Consider the following 26,734-nt stretch of genomic DNA (forward strand, 5'->3'; position numbering starts at 1 on the left):
CATGGAACTGCTAAACACAATTGCACATGGAGGGAAATAACTGCTGACAATAACTCCAGAATTAATCTAGGCAACTAAAATGTCACGTCAACTAGGATAAGACCTGATGCCAGGGGAAGTCATTAAGTAACTCTGCAATGAGGATGCTGAATTTAGTTTGAACCTGTTGAAAGGACATGTAGTCTACAAGAACGGGGGCTTCCACTGTCTATTCACTGCCACAGTCCTAATGCGCAGAGAAAAGCTGAGAACATGGTGGGAGACACGGACCGCTTGGGTGAATGAATGTGGATGTCAAATATCTTTGAGTCATTTTCAACCAACAGTTGGAGAAAAATCGGTTTCAGGACTGAAAGGAGCAAGTTGAGGCACGAGAGTCCCAGGCTTCCATTCATCAGGAGGGACGTTTGTCTGTCTTTTAACCCTAGGGCTGGGATGTGTAGTGTCTTCCACGTGAGAGGATACAAAGACAAAGCGTTTCTATCTTAAAGAAATGGAAATGATGGTTTTTTTAATCCTACCAACCTACAATGCCTTCACCTTAGAATGAAGACCTTTCTAGCAATAACAGGCAGGGACTTATTTCAGTATCCTTATCTTTGAGTCTCTAATGCTACTAGAACATTCTTCCGCTCTTGCCTCTTTGTACTTTCACCTCTCTCCTCTCCGCCCCTCTTGGGATCTCCTCCCCTCCCCCTCTCTCCACAGGGTCATGGCTGGCCTCCACTTCTCTACTCTCTCCCTCTCTCTGCCTTTCTCTGCCTCCACTATCCCATTAACTCCCATCCTCTGCCCTGAATAAACTCTATTCTATACCATAAAAATTCTTCCATACATTTATTTCAAATCTGATCCTAATTTTCATACTGGGAACCAAAAAGGAAACATTTCACTTTGAAGGAACTGGTTGATAAGGTGCAAACACTAATAATCTTAGGAGAAAGGCAGCTCAAGAAGACTGGGTTGCATGGGTATAACTAGTGGCTGTCTTCATAAGTGCTAAAACTGAAGCAAGCAAGTGAATGATAAACCATTGTACATCCTGACGATGGGATAATATTATTCAGTCCTAGAAAGAAAATAGCTACCAAACATGAGACTACATAAAGAACTCTTTTTTTATTATTACTATTTATTATTGTGGGTGTTTTTGTTTGCATGTATGTCTATGTATCACATGTGTATGTGATATCTGGGAAAAATCACAAGAGGTCATTAGACCTCCTAGAACTGGAGATACAGAGGTTGTGAACTGTCTGTCATGTAGGTGTTGGAAACTGACCTTAGACTACTGAAAGAGCAGTCAGTGATCTTAACCCCTGAGCCATCTCTCCAGTCTGGACATGGTGTTGTTTTAATTTTTTGGGGTTTTTTTTTTTGTTTTTATTTTTGTTTTTGCTTTTTTTTATTTTTTTTTTTTATTTTTTTTATTTTTTTTGTCTTCTGAGACAGGCTCTCTACATAACCCTGGCCTAGAACTGCAGGCATAAATGTTAGCACTGGATAAAGATTCTATTACTTCTATTATTCAAATGCTGACTTCTGTGCCCCTATATTTAGTTGCAAAACATTGCTCCCCAATTAGTCCCAATAAAGAACCTGATCAGCCAATGACTGAGCAGGGGAGAGAGTAGGGCTGGACTTCTTCCCAGTCAGGGGAAGAAGAAAAGGAGAAGAGGAAGTAGGAACTGACCACAGGGAGAGAGTCCAGTAGACACCATGAGAAAACATCTGAAGCCCAGAGACACAGATCAATAATAAAATGCAAATATCATTTCATTCTGGGAAATAGCCAGATTAGCTGAGAGGATTAAAATATGGTAATACTGCTCAGTTGTTGTGTCCTTAATGGTTGTTAAATTAATATAATATTCCAGTCTCAATTATTTGGGAGCTAGCTGGGTTAAGAGGAAGACTACAACATTTAAAAGCCACTAACATGGAACTCACAGAAATCTCTCTGCCTCTGCCTGAGTGTTGGGATTACAGGCACGTACCACTGTACCGGGCAACAAGGAGAAATCTAGGAGAAAGGAGACAACCCAAACAGGCTGCCTGCGGTATGGATCTAGCTGTACAACATTCGTAGAAAGGTAAAACTCTGGAAACAGAAAGTAGACTTCCGGTTACCACTAGGCAGTGGAGTGGAACAAACAGACAGACCACAGAGGATTCGAGGACAGACACATCCATAGTCATTTGATTCCCAACCTCAGTTATGAACTTTGGGTGGTAAATATGTCAGTACAGGTTTGTTGTAACCAGAGTTCCACTGTAGGGGTGTTGATAATAGTGGAGAGGGTGTGCCAGGAGAGGCACATGGGGAATCCGACCTCTCCACATTGTTCTCAACCTCAAAGAACTCTAATAAAAACTTGAAAGAAGAAGGAAAGCAAAGCCTGAGGACTCTGGGCGAGATGTCCCAGATTCTCAGATATGGAGTTTTGAAGTTCGGATCTTGTTTTCTCCTGTAACTGCTAAGCAAGGATTTATTTTTAAAATGTAGATGGTTGAGGAAAGGATCACAGTTTATAAAAGTATCTGCATTTTGGGTTCTGCTCTCTGTTACTGGTACTCTCATCCCTCAGTTTCAGAGGGCTGGATTCTGAGACCTTGAATCAACAAAAGCCTTGACTGTGCTCTCCCTGTATAAAGTGGCACCGACGGGGGAGATGGCACAGTGGACACAATGCCCGTGATGCAAGCATAAAGACCTGAGGTTAGATCCCCAGAGCCCACATAAAAATTCAAGGGTGGTAGCACTTGCCTATGATCCCAGCTCTGGGACAGGGGCATGGAACAGACAGATCTCTGACGCTCACTGACTAGCTGCGCCACACACACATACACACACACACATACACCACATAAACACACTACATAAACACATTTAACTACCACGCCCCTCCCACATACACATTCATGCTTGAACAAAGATGGCACACCCACACCCACAATACAGCCCCCCCCCACGTGTCAGGAACAAAAGGTGGCACAGTCTTTGCATGTAACCCATATAGTTACTGAACCATAGGATAGGGAACCACAAAGAAAAAGGGGTCCACACATGTTCCCTGCAGATGCCTTGCTTTTTCCAAATGAAGTGGTTAGATCTGCAGATGCAGAATCTGTGGATGTAGGAGCCAACAGAATACTTCCTTTTGTCATAACTTCTAGTGACAGTGTGATTATATTCACTTTACAGAAGAGGCAGCACTCGGCGAAGCTAAGTAATGGTACAATGGCACAATGGCACACGTGGAGAGAAGACTCTCAGCATTACCACTCTGACCCCAACTGAGTAATTAATTGATAATAACTGGAAAAGGAAGGGAGTTGATCTCCAAGAAGTCAGGGTAACTGTACAAGTGGTCCTTGATGTGTTCAAGTGAATATAAGCACATGTATAGAAAATCTGAAAACAGGCTGGGAAGGTGGTTCAGTGGGTGAGAGTGCTTGCTAATGAGAGTGAGATCAAATCCCCACCACAGAAAAGCCGGGCATATCCAAGCATACTTACAACATTGGGCGGTAGAGACAGGCAGCTCCTGGGGGCTCATTGGCTAGCCAGTCCAGTCCATCTGCCAGCATGATGCAGTGAGAGACTCTGTTTTAAGGGACATATATGTGCAAGACCATATGTGCATACATACACACACACACACACACAGCATAGAGATAGGGAGATAGTGGACTTAATGCTTGCTATGTAAGCACAAGGACCCAAATTAGAATCTCACTAACCCAAGTGCAGCCAAGTGCAGTAATGAATGTCCGTAATGCCAATGCCGTGGGAAGCACACATGTAAGGACCCCTGGAATCTTTTTTGGTTTTTCAAAACAGTTTTTCTGTGTAGTGCTGGGTGTTGTCTGCCTTAAACCCAGGGCTCCACCTACCTCTGCTTCCTGAGTGCTAGGATTAAAGGTGTGTACCATTACTCTTCCAGACTGTGTGTGTGTGTGTGTGTGTGTGTGTGTGTGTCCCTGTCTCAAGGCAGAAGGAACACAGCACTGACCTCTGAGACAGTCGATGTCTCTAACATCCACATCTACACTGCGGCATGTGTACACTCTCAAACACACAACACACACACACACACACACACACACCTACAAGCACACACAGACACGCAAAGATTTTTTTAAAATGAAAGTAAGACAAGTAACTATGAATGAATCAGGGGGTTGGCAGGAATGTTAAGAAATGGCTTGGGAAGTTGACCTTGAAAGGGGCTGGGGGGTGGGGAGTTGCAACGACAAAAGCAGGGCCAGCTTCAGGAACATGCAACTGTAATTGTGGCTACTCAGGATTGAGAGTTCGAAGCCAGCCTGGTCTACTCAGTGAGATGCCAATACCAGGGGAAAAGGATGACAGAAACACAGAGGGCAAAAGCTGCCCAGGGTTCTTTCAGATCTGACTGCATTTTGCTCTTCTCCCAGGCATGTGAGCCCCCAAATACCCTCTGCCTGAGCCAAACTTTAGTTGGGGAAAATTGAAGTTCAAGCAAACCATCAAATTAGTTGAAGTTTCTAGGCCCAGGGAATCTGTATCCAAAAGTACCAAGGTGACCTGTGAATGTGTACGAACTGTTCTCAAACCACCAAGAACCATGGGACAAGTGCCAGAAATGGAAACCAGAGTGAGGATGACACTTTGCTGTCTGTCCCCTCCCCCTATAGGGTCTGGCTGTGAATCCTAGGGAGGTCTCAAACTGAGTTCAAGTCTCAAGAGATCCTCCTGCCTCTGCCTCCTTAGTACTGAGCCTGACAGCTCCCATACCCTTTCCACTGACTTCCTTCTAGAAATGCACAGGCACAGCAGTCCCGGTAGCAGTGATGGGTGACATGCTCAAAGCCTTATCACCAGGACGTACTGAGGGGACTGAGGGGACAGGCAAGGTTAGTCTGTGCCTCTTGAAAAGCACAGGTGAGTATTCTTACAATTTCCACATCGCTACACCGGCTGTGTGCAAGTCTTTTCCAGATAATCAACCCCAAACCGGGTTCCTACCAGGCCACCCTGCACACTGACCATTCGACGTATTGACTTAATTTAGTTTAGATCTCTTGGCTCAATGTTTCAAAATTACTTCCTACCACATGAAACTGTCTTTACTGATTTATCTTTGGGGCTGAGCAAGTGAGAATGAAAATCCCATAGGACTAGATTATGAAAAGCTCAGCATGGGTCCACTGAGGAAAGGTGAGCTGTCAACACCACCTGACCACCTGTACTGTAATTTGCTTAGGAAAAGTACTTCCTGTGATCATCAAATAAACTTTGAAGTGGAAATCAATTGGCAAAGACAATTCCATAGCAAACAAACAAGCACTCCGAAGGGGGAGCACAGCACTGAGATCCACTGTGTGCCGGCAGCCAGGAAAAGCAGTGTCAGAGATCTGACCATGTTTTCCATTGAGGGCCTTGAACATTTCAGAAGGTCACTGCCAAGTTCAAGGGCTGGAACTTTATAATATTCCATGAATTCAGTGGAAAGACTTCCAGTTTCCCTTCCACCCCGTGTGACGATTCTGAACCAGACCCAGAGAAACAGGCCTTTTCATTTGGAACATAAAGCCGGTTCTTCAGTAGAATGCTAAATTCTCCATTTTCCCCTCTTCCATAATGAAGCCTGGAGAACTGGAACCACACGAGGTTCAGAATACAAACCAGCTCAAATGAAGGAGCTACATTCATGATCACTGTCTTAGCAAACCAATCAATCAACGCACACTTACAAAAGGGAGCAGATCCTATTCAAGGACTTGAGTCCCGATGTCCTACCAGAGCAGTGGAAAACATCCATATCTTTAGTGCTGCGGTCGCACAGAACCTGAGTTTTCACAGTGGCACTTGGCATATTTATTTGCGATGCCTCATCTACGTGCATCCCGATTAGTAGATGCTAATTATTAGTTAATACAAGCAACCATTATTGGTAACATCTCCATCCCTGAAGCTTCTTATTTTGTTATTCAGCCAATTTCCTGGTTTTTCCTATTCAAGTATAGCTCCCAGCTCCCACTGCCCTATGGTTCCAACGCACCTTTCTGGAGTTCTTACTTAATACTTTAGTGTGTTACTACTTGTGTGTGTCATCTTATTACTCCACACACCACTCGGCCTCACTGCCCTACTACTCTGGTATACTCTGGTATGCCTGTCAGCCTTATAGCACTATTACGTCAGGGCACACCCATCCCTTCCTAGATTACCCCAGAACATCCCAGCCTTACTGTCTTATTACCCCAATTCTTGCCCAGCCTTCCTGTAGCCCTGAGTATCTTAGAACTCTCCTGGACTCACATGTAGACCTGCTGGCCTCAAACTCACTGAGATCTATCTGCCACCCCAGCTTCCTGAGTTCTGGGATTAAAGGCGTGAACCACCATTCCTAGTTCCAATTTCCTAATTTTAATTTTTTATACAGCTAAATAAAATTCTCTTGTGTATATATGTTCAACATTTTCCTATTCATTAGTCAATAGACATGTAAGCTGATTATATTTCCTAATTTCTGTTAACAATAACAATAACCATGGACGTACAAATATCTTTATAGTAGGAAAGTAAGAGTACTTTGAGTTTATTTCCAGGACTGGTATAGCTTAGTCAGACCACAGTTCCAATTCTAGGCTTTGGTGGGTTTTATTGCTGTTGATTTGAACTCTCTAGACTACTTTCCAAAACAGCTCCATTGTTTCTGCTCCCACAAACAGTGTGGCCCCCTTCCCTTCCCCACATCCACAGCAGTGCGGCCCCCTTCCCTTCCCCACATCCACAGCAGTGCGGCCCCCTTCCCTTCCCCACATGCACAGCAGTGAGGCCCCCTTCCCTTCCCCACATGCACAGCAGTGAGGCCCCCTTCCCTTCCCCACATGCACAGCAGTGCGGCCCCCTTCCCGTCCCCACATGCACAGCATTTGTTGTCATTTGTATTATTGTTAGCCATTCTGACTAGAGCGAGGAGGCCCCTTCCCTCATGGCCCCTTCCTACAGGCCCAGAGCTCAAGAAGAGACACCCAGCTCCCAGATGAAGCATTGACTCCATGTCTGTGATCTCCCCAGAGAGAAGAGCAGCCAGGTTTATCCTTCATACTCCAATATGTCAGTGTTTCCAGCTATGAGAAACGCTTTCTTATCAAAGGAGGCATGAGATTCAGCTTTTGACAATGCAAACAAATAAGAGATGACGTGATTGGCTGAAATTACACACACACACACACACACACACACACACACACATACACACACACACACACACACACACACACACACACATATAGAGAGAGAGCATGGCCAGTTGGACTAGGCTCAGTAAATAGGGCCTGTGTCTAGCACATATAAGACCTTGGTCTTAATCTTAAACACCAGAGAATAAGACAAGGAGAAAGGGAAGTTTGTCTTCATTGGTCCCATCTTTCTCTCCCTTCCCCAAGTCAGGATGACGGCTCACTTCTACAACACCAGCATCTGGAAGGCTGAAGCAAGTGTACTGCTGTGAATTTGAGGAAAGTCTGGGCTACACAGTGTGTTATAGGCTAATGTAAGGTAGAACAAAACTCTGTCTAAAAACAACAAAAATACTAATGACAGAGAAGAGGGGAGAGGCAGGGGAGGGGCAGGGAGGAAGGGAAGGGAGAATACAATGATCAATATCAAGAGTTAAATGGAAAGACATTGCCAAGACCCCGTGGACTCAAAGCAGGAATTCAAGGACAGTATGAATAACTGCCCTCCATGCACAGGAAATGGAACAAAGAAGAAACAGCTGGCTGCCTGGTGAGTTCACCTCCTTCAGCATGGTGTGGATAATCTGACAGTCCTACAAGCATTAGGGAAGTTTGCCTTTGTAGTTTTAAAAATAAGCCCCCTGCTGACTGGGGATGTAGCTCACTTGGTAGAGTGCCTGCCACGAATGCACAAGGCTCTTGTCCAACACCTAGAACCACCCAAGCTCTGCTGCTGCCCTGCGCCTGTAATCCCACTCGTGGGAGGCAGAAACAGGAAGATCCGAAGTTCACAGCCATCCTCAGCTACATACTGAGTTTGAGGACAGCCTGTGTCAAAAGACCCTGTCTCAAAACAAATAAAAAATTTCCCTTCTTAATTAAAAAACAAAATGATGGAGCTGGAGAGATGGCTCAGTGATTAAGAGCACTAGCTACTTGCTCTTCCAAAGGTCCTGAGTTCAGTTCCCAGCAACTACATGGTGGCTCACGACCGTCTGTTAGGGGATCCGATGCCCTCTTCTGGTGTGTCTGAAGACAGCTACAGTGTACTCATATAAATGAAATAAATCCTTAAAAAAAAAAAAAAAAAAAAAAAAAAAAAAAAACGAAAAATAACTCCAACTGCAGAAAGTTTACCAGGGAATTCACCAGATAATGAAGAATTAATACCAAGTCTATACAATTTCTTCAGAAATAGAAGGGTTTATCTTCTCAAGTAGCAGAATCTGACTCCAAAACCACACAGAAAAAGAAAATACAGACCTACAGGAATCGTGGTGAAAAGGATTCTTGTTGTTGTTGTTGTTGAATCAGTTGAGTGACTATGTAGTCCTGGCTGGCCTGGGACTGTGTATATAGATCAGACTGACCTCCAGCTTGTAGTGATCCTCCTGCCTCTGTCTCCCAAGTACTGGGAAGACAAGTGTACACCTCTATATCGGACTTGCTTTCTGAGACAGTGTCTTGCTATCCCTCCATCTCTCAGGACAGCTTGGAACACATGTACCCCAGTGTCATATACATGGTCCTCTTGCCCCCCAATGCTGACGTTACAGGCATGTACCACCATGCCCAGCTGCTGAAAATAACAATTCTAAAACACTACTAGCAGGGGGTCTGAAGAAATGGCTCAGCAATTAAAAGCACTAGCTGTTCTTCCAGAGGATTACGGTTCAATTCCCAGCACCCCATGGTTGCTCAAAGCTGTCTGTAACTCTAGCTCCAGAGAATCCATCACCCTCTTCTGACTTCAGTAGAAAAGAGGCATGCACATGGTTCATAGGTGTATATGCAGGCAAAACACCCATGTACATTAAATCACTTAAAAATAAACACCATTAGCAAGAAGAATTTAGCAATATGAAAAATATGATAACAAATATGCAAGGCAAGTACAAGGCTAGAAAAAAAATCAGTGTAATCTTTCATATGAATAGGCAAAAAAGAAAGAAAAAGAAAAGAAAGAAAGAGAAAAGGAAAGAAATATACAATAAAGAATCTTTATGAATTCAAAGCCAGCCTTGTCTATATAGTGAATTCTATTCCAGTAAGGGCCACACAGTGAAAACCTGTCTCAAAAAACAAAACAAAACAAAACTGGAATAGAAGAGGCAAGGTGGCATACACAGGTAATTCCACATAGGGGAGTTAAAGACAGGAAGATCGCAAGTTTGAGCCCAGCTTAGGCAGTTAGTTCCAAGCCACCCTTGGCTACCTAGCAAGACTTTGTCTCAAAAGAAAAAGAAAAAAAATAGAATAAAGGGAAAATCCTCAAAAAATCTGAAAGCAGGATTAGAAGGGAAAATATTCAACTGGATAAAGACTGCCTAAAACATCCCACCCCAAAGCTAACATTAACCTAAAGATGAACTGTGTTCAGCCTGGGATCAGGGACAAGGCAGAGGAACCCTCCAAGTACAGCCAGGGCAAGAAAGCAAGATAAGAACATATAAGGGAAATCGATCAGAAAGGGACAGATCAAAAATGCCCCATTGGCTGATGATCCCTTACATTAAAATTACAAGGGATCTAAGGCAGACAAAAAGCTCCTAGAACTAATAAGCTTACCAAAGTTAAAGATATAGACGTGAAAAGCAACTGCATTTCATTGCACTAGCAATGCCACACTAATACCAATGTGGGTTCTCCAAAAGTAAAAATAGAAATATTTATAAGATTTACCTATAAATCTTATTTTCTTTATTTTCTTTCCCTTCCTCAGCTGTAAATCTAATCAAGTTTATGTTTAAAACATTTATTTGTGTGTATTTGTATGTATGTTTGTTTACGCGCGCGTGTGTTTGTGTGTGTGTGTGTGTGTGTGTGTGTGTGATTATGCACACCTATGGAGACCCGAGGCAGTTGGCGTGTTATTTTCTTCTACCATGTGGGTTCCAGGGATTGGACTCATGTCACCAGGCCTGGCAGCATATGCCTTTACCCACTGAGCCATTTTACTAGCCTAAGTAAGGATTTGTACACTGAAAAGTATAAAATGTTAATGAAAAAAAATAAGGATAGTAAAAAGATGCCAAGCCTTCATAAGCTGACATAGAGGCCAAGGCAATTCCTATCACATCTCAGGTGATTTTTTTGTAGGTAAAATAACAACTATTCTAAAACAACTTTGGGAAAGAAACAAGGAAGGAGAATGAATCTTCCTGATCAACAAAGGTGTGATGGTGTGAGAAGTAAAGGCAGAAGAACAGAAAAAAAATAGATTCTAAATAAGAAACTCAGAATAATCCTATACAAATACACTCAACTGATCACTGAGGGAAAGTAGCTCTGTTTCAGCAAACAGCGCCTTAGCTATTGACTAGTCAGAGTAAGTAACCCTTGACCCCCATCTCAGAACCTACACAAAATTAGCTTAAAATAGATCACACACATAATCCAAAGGTAAACATATGACCTTTAGAAAAATGTACAAGAAAAAATCTTAATGATCTATAGAAAGGAAAAGTGTTTTTAAAATTCAACAACAAAATCACAATCTGTAGAAATAAAAAAATTAATAACAGATCTTACCAAAATAATAAAAGTTTGCTCTGTGTGCCAGGCCTGATGGTTCTAGCCTGTGATCCCAGCTACTTGGGAAGCTGAGGCAGGATCCCAAGATCAATACCTGTCTGAGCTACACCGTGAGTTCAAGGCCAGCCTGGGCAACTTAGTGAGACCCTGTTTCAAAATAAAAGGTGAAAAGAGGGCCAGGGATATTGCTACGTGGAGCAAGTGCTTGACCATCACACCAGAGCCTGGAGTAGGTCCACAGAATTATAAAAAGACTATTATGAAAACGAAGCAGAGGCTCAGTGAGCACATTTGTGAGCCATACATTCAGCAAAGAACTAGTACCTAGAATATCCAAAGGACTCAAAAGAACCTAGCAGGAAAAAACATCACATTATCCATCCAGATAGTGAACAAGACCCAAGCAAACGCTTCACTGAAGAAGAAACACAGGTCAGCCGGGCGGTGGTGGTGCACGCCTGTAATCCCAGCACTTTCGGAGGCAGAGGCAGGCGGATTTCTGAGTTCGAGGCCAGCCTGGTCTACAGAGTGAGTTCCAGGACAGCCAGGGCTACACAGAGAAACCCTGTCTCGAAAAGAAAACAAATCCAAAACACCAAAAAAAAAAAAAAAAAAAAAAAGAAACACAGGTGATGGAACATGAAAAGATAAGACATCATTAGCTGATTGTGGATTGCTAAGATCAATGGGATGCCCATCCTAAGGGCTAAGATTAAAACTAGTGAGGATCGAGGCTGGAGGGATGGCTCGGTGGTTCAGAGCACTGTTGCTCTTGCACTGGACTGGGGATCAGTTCCCAGCAGCCACACGGTGGCTTACCACCTATAACTCCAGTTCCAGGAAATCCAGTTATTTTTTCTGATCTCTCTCTGGGTATGTGGTACACATAATACACTCGTACATATGCATAAATTAAAAACACAATGAACCAATCTCTTGTTTTAAGGCAGTAGTGAAGACACTGGCTGCTGACAAGGATCATCTACACAGAGCTGGGATGCAGAGGAAGAGAGCAGCTGGGGGCCGGTTGCACACTGCCCGCAATTCGTTAACTACACGAAACTCGATCCCGAAATCAGAAATTGCACTCCTGGACATCTTTTCCACATAAATTCTCCTGCAAAATGTTCACCCAAGGGCTGGGACTCAAATCCAGTGGCAGAACGCTTGCTGAGCACGCACAGGGCTCTGTATTAGGTCTCCAGCACTAATGAGACTCTCCCCCACCCCCACAGAAACCTATACACAAGCTTACTTCAACACAGCAAAAGCCTACAAACAACCCAATGGACGATCAAAGAAACTGTGGTGCATTCACACTGCAAAAAACTATGAAGTAACCAATGAACAATGTTTAATACACTGAGCAGCCTGGATGCGTGTCCAGAGGATTATGCAAAGTGGAAAAGGCCAGTTCCAAAGGCTTACATGCTGTGTGACTCCATTCACAAAACATCTTTGAAATAACATAATTACAGAAACAGAGAACAAAATGGTGATAGACAGAGGAGCGGAAGGTGTGGCTGTCAAGGGTCATATGAGGAATCCTTGTGTTGGTGGAAATGTTCTGTGACCTCATTATATCAGGCTCAAGGCCTTGGTTATGAATGTTCTATCATTTTGTAAAATGTTAACATCAGGGGAAAATGGTAAAGGACACAGGGACCTACACAAATAACCAGTTATAACTGCCTATGGATCTATAATCATAGAAGAGAAAGCACAAAACACATTTAACTAGGTAACATGTGGAATAAATTTTTCCTAAATTTAAAAACATATGAAATACATTTCAATGGTCATGTCGATTTTACATTTTGACTTTAAAAGTATATTTTGGAAACCAGAAAGGGTCACACATTGCAGAGTGACAGAAACAAGCACACACTAAAGCAAAATCAAGAGGGAAAGCTGAGAAGCCAAGATTTGGCACATAAAATTCACCTTCCAGATGGATCTCCATGAGTTAGAGGTCAGCTGATTCTATGTGGAAAATTCTAGACAGTCAAGGCTACATAGCAAGTTCCAGCCAGTGCTACACAGGGAGTTCCAAGCCAGCCAAGGTTACATATTAAGACCATGTCCAAAAAAAGTATTTTTAAAATAAATAAAAAAAATAAATAAAACATGCTTTCTACTGATTACAAACAATGAAAACAAGCTAGAAAATTATTTCCATCAGGTCTACAACCTACTAGGTCATCTGAAATCCCTTAACCATGGTCCATTTCACTAGAACATTTAATTACTGATCAGAACATTACAAATAAAGTGAGCTGGCAAGAGCTAGAGTTTGCCACACCTCAGCCCTGTCGCGTTTCCCTAAGGGAGAGAAACTATTTTTAATGACCAAGTCAACACTCTAATTGTTCTTCATAGAGACACAGGACCAGCTTTGCAGACCATGGTTACCCTGAATCACCTCGCAATGGATCATGGAACCATCCTTCCCTCAAAGAAAGTTACCTGCTCCTGGTAGTTTCAGAAAGCCCTCCTGCAGTGCTGCTCAGTGCGGCTCGCTGGCTGGCACCATCAGTCAGTCTCGTGTGCAGCAGTTTCTTCTGACAGACTCTACACAGTACGTAGACATTCCCTTTTTCCTAAGGGAGCCAGGGACCTGCTCATTCACAATGCTACGTCATTAGGATCTGGCTTCCTATTTCTCTTCTATAGTTCTGGTAAGGCATTAGAATAATTTTTTCAGTCATATATATGGACTCATAAATTTCACTTTAGGACATTAAAGGACACTTTTTCAAAATGTCCACCATGCAGAAAGAAACTGAGCTACAGGGTGAGGCCTCTATATGAGGCACCTGCAGAGAGTCCAGGATTCCTTTGCTTTTGACTATACTTCGTGGAGGATTATTGTGGTGGTTTGAATATGCTTGGCCCAGGGAATGGGCCTCTTTTTGGAGGACGTGTGGCCTTGTTGGAGGAAGTATGTCACTGTGGGGATGGGTTTTGAGAGACCTTCTTCCTAGCTGCCTAGAAGCCGGTCTTCTCCTGTTTGCCTTCAGAACAAGATGTAGAACTCTCCTTTCCTTCAGTGCCATGCCTGCCTGGATGCTGCCATGCTTCCTGCCATGATGATAATGGACTGAACTTCTGAAACTATAAGCTAGCCCCAATTAAATGTTTACCTTTATAAAAGTTGCCTTGGTCATGGTGTCTCTTCACAGCAATGGAAGTCCTAGCTAAGATAACCATGCATGAGGAATGGCCAAATCTGGCTAATAGCAATACAAGTGAGGGCCTGTGAACACCCTGGACTTAAGTGTTCACCCTGTGAACACTTAAAAAGTGGCCACTCCCTTTTTAAGATTAAGGAAGGATATCCTGACACAGGTTATAAGTAGGATGGATCTTGAGGACATATGTCAAAGTAAATCACAGGATAGACATAGCATGACCTCAGAAATGCTAGAATAGCTTACTCATAGGGACAGAAGATAGACTAGTGGGTTAGGTATTGTGGGAGGAGACCAAGAGTTACAACTCAGTGTATAACAATGTCAGTGAAGCCATGTAGCAGGAGCTTGAGAAGCTGGCCAATCTCATTGCATATGCAGACAAGAAGCAGAATACTGAACTGGAGAGACAGCTCAGCAGTTAGGAGTGCTTGCCCCACAATCTTCAGGATTACAATTTGGATCCCAGCACACCATTAACAAGCCAGGCACCCCACCCATGCCTGTACCCCAGCTCCAAATGGGGCAAGTTCAGGAAGATACTGAGGATTGTTGGGTTCCACGCCGTTATGATCTAAGCATGCCCCAGGGGCCCAGCAACAGCAGGATGCATCATCAGTAGCATCATGACTAGTGACACCTTCCTACTGTTGCTGCAAGCCTCATATTCCCTCCCCCACACCCTTCCCTGCACACGAGCCACATCCCCTTATTAAAAGGCCAGTGCCTCCTTTCTTCACTGTCTTCTTCTCTCCACCCTTGCCCAGAGGCAGCCTCTGTATACCCCTTGCCAATAAATCTCCCACATAGGATATGTCGCATGCTGTGACTTTGTGGTGTCCATCGCTTAGATCATAGCACAGGGAGAGACTCTGCTTTAAAAGAATAGGGAGAGAGTGACAGAAAGGACACCTGATGGCCTTCTTCTGACCACCACCACACACACATATGCATACAGGCACAAACTCCAGAGATTAGATAGAGACAGATAAATCTTTTTTTAAAAAGCAATAAAAGGCCAGGCAGTGGTGGCACACGCCTGTAATTCCAGCACTCTGGGAGGCAGAAGCAGGCAGATTTCTGAGTTCGAGGCCAGCCTGGTCTACAGAGTGAGCTCCAGGACAGCCAGAGCTATACAGAGAAACCCTGTCTTGACAAAAACCAAAAAAAAAAAAAAAAAACCAAATCCCCCCAAAAAGGAGATTAAAAAGCAATAAAAGAAGCAGAGAGTGATTAATTCTTGTATTCAGTGGTTTCCCCCTTTTCAAGCAGACCGGAACCAGAGCCCAGGAACAGTACCGCCCACTCTTAGGGTGAGTCTTCCCACCTCAGCCTGATCAAGATACTCACTAACTCCTAGAGGTAAACCTAAGAATGCCTCAAAGGTGTGTCTTGTCTCCTAGGTGATTTTTAGACCCTGTCACAAGAATTTTAGATTCTGTTAAATGTTCTTTTCATAATTTGAAGACACATTAAGCGTAGAAAAATGAATTTGAATTTGAAATGGGTCTTTTTATTACAAAAGCATATTCATGATTAAGTGGTCTTTCTGACATGTGAAAACAACGAACTCATTCTTAACACTGCTATCTTGCAGACTTTCCAGATGGACTCTGACCCTTGACCTGCCCCACCCTCTCACTCGATCCTACATACCAGGGCTCCTTGGAGCTCAGAATGAACTCACTCTGAGGGCATGTCCTCCAGCTGAGCTCATATCTGAGCTGAGGTCTGAGCCTGTGCAACTCTCTCGCCACCTTTCCCACAGCAGCTGAGGAACACGCGTCTGTGATCTTCCTCTATCCCACCCTCTCTTCCGACTGCTAAGGGGATAGATCTCTTCCTTTTTTCACATTCCTGTAGCAGGGCCTGGTTCCTCTTCTTCCTGTTATCCACGGCTGACCTCAGCCAAGCTCTTGACTGCTGACAACATCCCGGCCTCAGGCGCTGTTCCTGTGGGAGTATCCAGGGTCTAGCTCCCCAACCCATCTATTGTCTGTCACCCCCCAACACCACCACCACCATTTTTTCTACACCTGTTCCCACATGCCCTAGTTTCCTCTGTGGCTTGGTCCCAGCATTTCTTGGATGTGGATGGAGACAGTTGGCTCTTATCTGGCTTCCTGATCTGTCTTCTGGTCTGAGGGATGAGATGGTACTGCCTCACAGGACTGCAGTAAAGAAAAACGGAGGTAGCACACAGTAAGCAGTGTCAGCATGGGAAAAAACAGGTCTACAACAGAGGGAAAAATGGGGGTCCCACCCTGCAGTGAAGCCTACAGCAGGAAGAAGCTTAGGATCAGGCTCTGGCTCTTAGTCTGGGGGAGCTATCCAGTCTGCCTGAGCCTCTTTTCATTCCTGAGTATACCTACCTACTCCAGGGGAGGGGCTAGCACCTAGCTATAGCACAGGCTAGTCCTCTCCTCTGTTAGCAAGGGCAAGCATCACAGGTCAGAACCTGTTTACTACAGAATGATGGGCATGTGTCCTATGAGGCCACGAATACCTTCTTGGACACAGCCTTAAAAAATAAAAAGTAGCTGGGCGGTGGTGGTGCACGCCTTTAGTCCCAGAACTTGGGAGGCAGAGGCAGACAGATTTCTGAGGCTGGCCTGGTCTACAGAGTGAATTTCAGGACAGCCAGAGCAACACAGAGAAACCCTGTCTTGGGGGGAAAAAAAACCAAAATAAATAAATAAAAAATAAATAAATAAAAATAAAAAGTACATAGCCCTTGCTGGCTAGCCCTATGCAGAGTAGGTAGGTTAGAACTTGCAGAGACCAGAGTTGCCTGAGTGCCAGGATTAAAGGTGTGCCTACTTTGACCTTGGATCCTCAAGGACAAAACTAAAGATGTCTAAGGTCCCATGAGCAATAGAGTGTAGCTGGATCAAAGCAGTGCTCAACCTTAATTTCTATTTAACTTTTAGAAAACATTGATCAGTTAGAAATGGTAGGAATCTTTCCAGTCAGTCCTCCATGTATAATGTGTGCAGTGATCTCCATGAGTGCCCCAAGTACTTGAGTGCCAGGTCTCAGTCACCCATTACACGGCCACAGGACCTTCCTGGCCATGCATATACACTTCTTATCCCTCAGGGCCCCACTAGACCTTACCTTGTCAGCCCCACTGCTACCATAAGAAGCAATCTAACTCCCTGTGGATCATATAAGCTGCCAGGAGACTCTCAAAACCCCACTTATAGGTAAAGAGTCAAAAGAACTGGGATCAGGGCTTCCAGGAGATAAGATCACGGTAGCATAATTCATAACAGCCAAGAGGAAGAAAGTGAGACGATGTAGTAAGAACATATGCCACAATGAAATCTGGCTTTAAAAAACAGGAGATCCTGGCCCAGGTGGCAACATAGATGCTGGTGAGGACATCTTTTTTTTGAAGTTTGTTTGTTTGTTTCCCCTTCCCTTCTCCCTCCTGCTCTGCCCCTCACCCCTCTGCTAGCTCTGGTCCATAGGTTTGTTTTTGTTGTTGTTTCTCATAACAGATGTCTGTGAGCCACCATGTGGTTGCTAGGAATTGAACTCAGGACCTCTGGAAAAGCAGTCAGTGCCCATAACCACTGAGCCATCTCACCAGCCCCATGGTGAGCACATACAATGCGGTCTACTCTAAGGAACCATATACAAAGACAGAACACAGAATGGGAGCTGCAGGGGTTGGGTGGGCTGGATGTTTGATGAGTACAGAGCTTCAGTTCCGTAAAATGAAGTGATCTGGGGAAAGATGGCATGAAGGCTGTGTGGCCATGTGGATGTGTGTGGGATCTCTACACTCACACTTAGGGCTGTAGGGGAGCTGGGTAGCAGAATGTATGTCCAATGTTTGCCAAGCACAGCCAAAACCAAAACAACCACAATGACATCCATGAAGGGAATGGACTACATTCTTTTTTATTTTCATTTTTATTTTTTTGGTTTTTTCGAGACAGGGTTTCTTTGTGTAGCCCTGTCTGTCCTGGAACTCACTCTGTAGATCAGGCTGGCCTTGAACTCAGAAATCCGCCTGCCTCTGCCTCTCATAGTGCTGGGATTACAGGAGTGCGCCACCACCGCCCAGGCTACATTCTTAAAAATAGCTAAAAGAGGACCAACAGATAATTGTTAGCCACCAAAGCTGATAACCTGAGTTCAAACACCAGGACCCACATAGAAAGAGGAATGACTCCCATGTCTGTCCTCCAAGCTCAACATGTGTACTATGAGAAATGCATGCAGACAGTCACGAAATAAATTAATAAGATATAACTTTTTTTAAATGTCTAAGAGAGAATTTTATGTGTGTTTATGTGCACAGTAAAGAAGATCAAGGCAAGGGGCTGGAGAGATGACTCAGCAGTTAAGAACACTGACTGCTCTTCCAAAGGTCCTGGGTTCAAAGTTCCATCAACCACATGGTGGCTCACAACCATCTGCAATGAGATCTGACGCCCTCTTCTGGTCTGTCTGAAGGCAGCTACAGTGTACTTACATATAATAAATAAATAAATCTTTAAAACAACAAACAAACAAAAAAGGTCAGGTCATTACTAGGCAGGTTGGCTTTACCCTTCAAAATATACCCAGAACCTGCCTGCTGTTCCAGCTCCCAGCCTAGTCCAGGCGAGAATGCTTTCTTGTTTGTGACAGTGGCCAGCCATCTGGTCTTATCATTCCACCTCTCTACTCTCAATAAGTAGCAGAAGGATTTCTTAGGAAATGAACTTGGGAGCTATCCCTATTCCAGAGAATCCTGCAGAATCTCCCATGCCTACCTGCTCTGCTGCTGGTTCTTCTGTAGCCCTGTCATTCTGCTCCCAGACTGTGCTAGACACTGGTGGGCACAAGCCATTGCCCCAGCTGTCAACCCTGCCACAGTGGTCCTTCCCAGCCTACCTTTTCCCTTGGTCGTGTTCTCAGACTCTTGGTGGCTCAATGGAAGCAGAGATCTTTGTCCCGGTACCCTTCCCCAGAACAGTGCTGAATATGGAGTAAGTGTTCAAACACAGTTGTTGAATTAAGGAATCATTATTTCTGAAGTCAACAATTCCTCATAGAACCAAGACTCCAGCACATCAGTATTTTGGACAAGGTTGCCACCTGGTGGCTATATTCTACCACAGCAGGATCTTCCCTGTGTCAAGTTGACTTGAGAGGCAGCTCTTGGCACAAGGATTCTAAAAGTTCCTTACTCTGCAGTCTGCATTTGGGGGAGAAGACACACTTCTAAAGGGCACTTCATAGAGAAGAGGAAGAAGATCTAGCACACTCAGATCCGTAACAGAAAGTGCAAAAGTGAGTGCTCAGGGTGGGCATGCGATGGTTCAGACCTAGGTCTGTGTGAGGCAACAGACCTGAGAGGCCAGTGGGAGGGGGATACGGGCAGGGGAGCAGGGGAGCAAGTGTCAAGGGAGCAGGTGGCAGGGCAGCAGGTGGCAAGAGAGCAGGTGGCAGGGGAGCAAGTGTCAGGGGAGCAGGTGGCAGGGCAGCAGGTGGCAGGGTAGTAGGTGGCAAGGCAGCAGGTGGTAGGGGAGCAGGTGGCAAGAGAGCAGGAGGTAGGGGAGCAGGTGTCAAGAGAGCATGTGACAGGGCAGCATGTGACAGGGCAGCAGGTGGCAAGGCAGCAGGTGGCAGGAGAACAGGTGGCAGGGGAGCAGGTGGCAGGAGAACAGGTGGCAGGGGAGCAGGTGGCAGGGCTGCAGGTGGTAGGCCAGACTTAGTAGATACCCCATTGATTGTTCTTGTTGAGGCAAACTATGGCAGCACTGTAGGGTACAGGAGAAAATGGACACAGTCTTTGAAAACATGAGAAACAAAACAAAACAAGATATGAGCCTCCCAGCCTATGCTATGGAAACAACGGTCATTCTGCCTGTCCTGTGTCAATCACTGAGTTGGTGTTAAATATGAGTCCTAGGTTCGGGCTGAGCATGCAGAGGGGCTTGAGATGAGATGCTGGCTAATTACAGGTTTAGAATCACCGTACATGGAAATCTAAACAAAGAAATGGTGGGCAGGGCAGGTAATAGGCCAATAACCAGATCTGCTCACACGTGATACATATAAACCGTCTCTGCATCTGTACCAGGGGCTTTCCTTGTTCCTGTGACAAGCGGCCCAGCGAGGAGCCACTTAAGGAAGGAGGAATTAATTCTGCTCGTGGCTTGTGGTACAGTCCCTTGGGGCAAGAAGATCCACTCATGAAGAGTGGGTGGGCATGTCACATTCAGGAAGCTAAAGGATGAATGCTGGAGTTCAGTTCGCTGTTTCCTTTTGCCTTTTTAAAAATTTAATCCAAGACCCCACTTCATCTAGGTGTCTCCTAGGTGATTCCAATCCAGTCACTTTTGACCATGAATATTAACCATTATAGTATCCCATAAATGTATGTAGTCTAAAAATAAAAAATAACTAGGAGAAAAACTAATATACTTGAAAGGAAAAAAAATCAATACTACCTTCTATAGATCAGAGCAAACAAGTCAAAAGTCTACCCTCAGAGGTGAATGGCATTAAGACTCCTTCCCCTGAGCCTCTATGTAATTTATAATCTTGCCTAACTTTGGGAGGTTACCTACATGTTGGTAGCATTTCCTTGATTTCCTAGAATTCAATGCTTTCCTTCACAGATGAATTTCCACAGAATTGCATTGTCTTGCCACCATGTAAGACAATGCCACCCCCCTCATACACACACACACACACACACACACACACACACAGGTACATGCACGTGCACGTGCACGACTCACATGTTGAATATAAACGGTAGAGGTCGGGGTGTAGGTCAGCCTTTGAGCAAACACAGTACCTGAAGAGCCCCAGCAGCAGTTGTAGTAATGTGCTGAGCCAAACACGAACCACACAAAGGTAAACCATCAAGGGTTAGGAGGAGAGAGAGATGGCTAAACCTGTAAAGGACTTGCCACACAAACATGAGGACCTGCTTCAGTCCCCGGAATCCATGTAAGAAAGGCAGATGTGGTAGTGCAAGCCCCTAATGAATATAAATAGTGCACGCTGGGCACCCGGAGACAGGAGGATCACAGGGGCTCACCGGTCAGCCAGCCAAACCAACAAGCTTCAGGTGTTGCCAAGTGTATCTGTTCTTTGTACCTGTAGTAACAGTCTCGAGGATTTCCCGTTTGGGCTTTTCTAATTGGTGTGTGCCATATATAGAATTATTGTTCTAACTAATAGCTCCTCAACTACAAAAGAACTTTACTATTTTTCTGTGGGACAGACACTTCTTTTTATGCGAGCTACACATTGTTCTGAGGTTTTCTTCACGGGTTTGAACAGTCTTTGCAAACTTTGACATATTGTAAATAATATCTCGGGTCTTTCAAAAGTATTTATCTTTATTTTATGTGTATGAGTATTCACCTTCATACATATGGGTGCCTGGTGCCTGTGAAGGACAGGAACATTTGTCAAATACTTTGGGCCTGGAGTTATGGGTGGCTGGGCGCTGTCATGTGGGTGCTGGGAGCTGAGCCCAGATCCTGCTGAGCCATCTCTCCAGGACACGGTGGCTTTTTAATGATGGAAGCCACTCTTCATCTCCTTTATTCCCACCTCAGGTTAACTCTCTGATGTCTGCTTCATTTTCAGAACTTGTATGGTCCATGTATGTACCAATGTGAATGCGTCTGTAGTATCCATGTGCATGTGTGAGTGTGCGGGTGTGCGTGCGTGTGCAGATGGGCGAACAGGTGAGGAATGTTAATATGGACACCACAGGTCAACGGTTAATGTCTTCTGTGTTCACTCTCCACCTTTTTTGGTATGTTTTTGTTTTTTGACCCGGATCTCTCATTGAACCTAGGACTCACCACTTGCCAGGCTGGCTGGTTAGCAGGCCCTGGGGATCCACCTGTCTCCACTTCCCCAGTGCTGAAGTAACAGGCAAGCACTGCCTCACTTGGCTTTGCACATGGGCACTGGGGACAGACTCAGGTCTTCACGCTTGCACAGTGAGCATCGTGCCCTCCCACATCCCTGTGACTTACTTTTGTAAGAAGGAGATAAGATCCGGTTTCACTTTTCAGAGTTACCCAGTTTTAACTTAACTTCCTTTATTTGGCCTTTCTTCAGTGTTGGGGATGGAACTCAGGGCCTCTTACCTGCTGAACGAAAGCCTGACCCCTGAGCCACACCCACAGGCTACAATTTGACATAAACCACCTTTGCCCTGTACCAAATGTGCCTGTGAATCCTGGCCTTCTGCCACCGCCGTTCCACAGCTCCACAGTGCTGTGTCTGTTTGCTGAGGTTAGTCCTTGAATCGCTCTTCTTCAGAATTTCCCTGGGATGTTACTAGATCAGGACTTCCCAGTCAGGCAGGACACTCTGGCTGTCTTGTATACTCTAAGACTAGCAGCATCTCTGTCCTCTGTCCACTAGGTGGAAGTGTGACCTCCCAGTCAGGACAACCCAAATAACCTCAGCCAGGCTGAGTGCTGTTCAGCTGCTCCCAGTTCTGCATTGATATGTTAGGATGCAAATGAGGAGGGAATAAGGTAGACACCCCTATTACATTTAATGCGGGGCACTACTGTATTTAGTCTCCACTATTTTTAACTTCTCATCCCAAACCCACACACATCCTCCCATTTATTCACAAGGACATAAGTGTGCTGCTCTTCAAAGGGGTGTTAGATTTCCTGTACTGTATAGGCTCTTACATAACTAAGTTTATTTCTAAGTGTTCCACCTTCCATCCTTTCTTACATGAGATCATTTCTTCAAACCTAAAAAAATAAATAGGTTATTTCCTAACCAGTTGCTGATCAAAGAACTATTAATTTTTTTCTTTCAGTCATATTAATTTTTTTCTTTCAGGCAAGGCACCATGTAGCCCAGGCTGGCTCTGAGCTCCTGATCCTCCGGCCATACTTTCTGAGTGCAGTTTTTTTTATTTTTGGTGTGAAGTCTCTGTCTTGCCTAACTAGGCTTGAACTTGTGAAGACACCCCTGTCTGAGCATCAGGGACCACAGGTGTGTGATGTCACATGCAGCAAGATACATACTTCTTTGCTAGAAGGGGCTCTTCACCCACCATCCCCACCCACCCACCATCTGCACCCACGAATTTGTTATTAAACCAGAATGGTGGCTAATTCTGACAGTTCCATCTCCCATATCTATTAAGGTGACTGTGCGGCTTTTCTTTGGCCTATGATGCCTAGCAGATTATATAATGATAGTAATCATTCATTGGCTTATTTTTAAAAACCATTTAATTGTATGTTATGTATAATGGATGTTTTGCCTGTGTATGTTTGTGCATCACATGTGTGTGGTCCCCGTGGAGGTCAGGAGAGAGTGTTGGATCCTAGAGTTGCAGATAGTTGTGAGCTACGATATGGGTGCTAAGAACAGAACCTGGTCCTCTGGAAGAGCAGCAAATGTTTAACCACTGAGCCTTCTTTCAAGACCCTCATTCATTCACTCATTCATTCATTCTCAGACAGCACAAATCCACTCAGTTATGCTGTCTGTTACTGTCCCTTTAAATATTTTTGGACAGCATTTGATAACATTTTAATGTCTCATTTTGACATTGGCATTGATATTGAGAATAAGGCTGGCATTACTTTTTAATTAATTATTAATTAATTACTTTTAATGGCATCTGTTAAACTTTGGGAACAGAGTCTTACTTGGTGAAAATTAAGCTTACTTTCATTTGTTATATTTAATATGAATTCAGGCTTTAAAACAGCTAAGTCATCATATAGAAATACGGGTTCTTCCTATAACCAAAGCCGCATTCAGTCCTCACATTAAACTTCTTGAAGGAAGAATAAGTTAAAATATATCTTTGGAATGTGATTTTTTTTTTTTTTTTTGTAAAATGTGTCAAAGGCACAAAGCGTAGCACCACCACCTACACCCATTCTTCATCTTGGGCCTTCCCATGATCCACTGCCATCACTGTCATTGCCCAGGATGACCCCAGAGTTACACCACCTTGCTAAAAGGATCACGATCACACACACACACACACACACACACACACACACACACACTGTTGACAAATGGACTCCTGGGGCAAACCACTGCTTTTCTGTTTTCTGCCTCCCCAGTATACAGACTCTGCAGGTAAGGACTGTGCCCCAGACCAGAGCTTCCACGAAACATGATGGTCATGGGGGTCCCTCCTACCTGTGTTGCTCCTCAGACGGCTCTCGGTGAGCTCAGAGATGGCTCCGGAGGTTGAGGTCTTCTTCAGTCTCGCCACCCCTGATGAGGCACTTCCAGGTTTGTTGAGCATGTCCTCGCTGCTGGCCCTCTTGAGCTAGAGAGAAGTCGGAGGGATGGTGAGAGGACAGACATGGTGAGGAATTCTATGCCCACCAGGGCCAGTAGCTTAGGTAGAATAACAGGGACTGTGTGAAGGGAAAAGGCTCAGCCCTGACAGCATGGAGCAGCTGCTACTGGACAGAGGCAAAGAAGACACTTATTCTGAATCAGAAAGTTCCATCCTGCCTTCAGCGAAAAAGTCAGGGGGCTAATTTATGCTCTGATATAGTAACACTGATCAATAAATTTTAAGCCTATAAAACCTAGACTAGAACACACAAAGGAGAAAGATCTCAGATGACGCCATCAAATTCCTGCATTTAAGACAGAAAGAGGGCTCTGCAGCTCGGGTCACCTGGTGCAACCCAACATGACCAACCCTTCATGTATGTGCTCACCGCATTGAGTCCCAAAGTCTTAACAGTCCAAAAGTCAAAAGTCTCTGTTGAGACTGAGGGCATCTCTCTAATTGCTTTCTGTGTACATGTTCATGTTTGTGCATGAGTGTGCACACTCATGGAGGCCAGAGGATAAACCCTGCAAACCTGGCTTCTGAGGAAGGGTCTCACTGGCCTAGTACTTGCCAAGTAGACTAGATTGATTCGTTTTGATTATCAGTGTGACTCACTTGGGAAAAGGGACCTTCAGCTGGCCTGTGGGAATGTCATTAGGACTACAGATTGGCCTGTGGGCATGTCTATGAGGCATTTTCTTGATTGCTAGTTGATATTTGAGGGCCCAGCCCACTCTGGGCAATGACATTTTCTAAAATTTATTTTTTGTTATATGTGCACTGATGTTTCACCTGCATGTATATCAGTGTGAGGGTGTCAGATCTTGGAGTTATAGACAGTTATGAGCTGCCATGTGGTTGATGGGATATGAACCCAGATCCTCTGGAAGAGCAGTAAGTGCTCTTAACTGCTGAGCCATCTCTTCAGCCTCAAGGCAGTACCATTCTTATATGTATATGACCCTAGGCTTTACAAGGAATCTAGCAGAGCAAAGGCTAGGAGCAAACAACCTTCCTCCACCATCTTTATTTTATTTTATTTGTTTTGTTTTGTTTTTGTTTTTGGAGACAGGGTTTCTCTGTGTAGATCAGGCTGTCCTGGAACTCACTCTGTAGACCAGGCTGGCCTCGAACTCAGAAATCTGCCTGCCTCTGCCTCTGCCTCCCAAGTGCTGGGATTAAAGGCATGCACCACCATGTTTGAGGTCTTGTCTGCTGTATCTAGTTCCTGCTCTGTTTTGGCATACAGCTCAGGGAATATGGTGATGGAAAGGACCAGTGGCAAGAGGCTGCTTGCTTACCCCTCAACAGTGTGAGGATGAGGGCTTGGGAGCTTCTGTAGCACAGATGCCTCTATTCTTTATTATTTGGTGGGTTTTCCCTTCTCAGTTAATCCTTACCAGAAAAGCCTTTCCAGACATATCCAAGGTATGTCTCATTAATCTCACTAATGTTCTAAGCCCTGAGGTTTGCTCTCCATGTGCAGGTGTGTGCATACCTGCACACACACACACACTCACAATTAAGTCAAAAATAATGTAATAATAACTAAAAAACTATGGTGTGAGGGTTGAGGAGATGGCTCAGTGGATGAAGAGGGCTTGCCAGGCAAAAGGAGGACCAGAGTTCAGATCCCCAGAACCCATATGAGAGATGGGCAGACATGGAAATCTGCCTGTATTCCTAGCACTTGGGAGGCAAAGGCAGGACCTCCAAGCTTGGCCAGCCAAATCAGTTAACAGGTTTCAGTAGGAGACCTTGCTCTGAGTAAAGTGGAAAGAAACTGACGAAGACTTGAAGTCACCCTCTGGACTCCATAAGCATACACGAACCACGCACTTATAAAGACATGCATATACATGCACACATACCACACACATACTAGTACACATGACAAGGAAAGTGTGTATGGAGCTGCTCCTCATGAGCCAGCAGAGCTTTTAAGGGGAATACTTATTTCCCCTGTACCCACAAGGAGGAATCTGAATGAGAAAGCTTTGTTGCCCTGAAGTGTCCCCAGATATAGGATGTAAGACTACAAACGAACCCACCATCCCTTGGACACAAGCGCCCAGTCTACCCACTCCATCAGCACTGCAGGAGGTGTACACACTCAGGGAAGCACCAGATTCGGTTACTGCCTCACATTCTTTCTCCACCTGAGGCTTTGCTTCCTGTTACGCAGAGGCAGTTGAGCACCCATCCAGGTTTCTGGCTCTGCGGAAGATCCCCACAGATCCCCAGGGCGGTGAGCTCAGGTGTTGCTTTGGTATGTGTCGGAAGTACTCACACTCAGGGTTCACTGGGATTTAAGCTGCTGAGCACCTGAGCTCACAAAGGAAAAGGTTTCAATGCCTTGCAGATTAAAGTAACTAAAAAAAAATTCCTCTCTACTTAACAGATGAGAGAAAACCTCAAAGCTCCAAGATCATCAGCCACAAAAAAAAAAAAAAAGAAAGAA

General features: G+C 44.6%; 1 protein-coding gene across 7 annotated transcripts in view; it reads right to left on the minus strand.

The window, feature by feature from the left end:
- Positions 1–26,734, minus strand: part of Specc1 (sperm antigen with calponin homology and coiled-coil domains 1) — a 271,073-nt gene that overhangs the window by 161,410 nt on the left and 82,929 nt on the right. For all 7 annotated transcript variants that reach the window (XM_052196809.1, XM_052196813.1, XM_052196811.1 and 4 more), the window contains one exon: positions 24,123–24,255. In XM_052196809.1, coding sequence (XP_052052769.1) covers positions 24,123–24,255 — 133 coding nt within the window. The remainder of the gene's footprint in view (positions 1–24,122; positions 24,256–26,734) is intronic.

Source organism: Apodemus sylvaticus, chromosome 10 (genome assembly GCF_947179515.1).
Source record: "Apodemus sylvaticus chromosome 10, mApoSyl1.1, whole genome shotgun sequence".
NCBI classification, from domain to species: Eukaryota; Metazoa; Chordata; class Mammalia; order Rodentia; family Muridae; genus Apodemus; species Apodemus sylvaticus.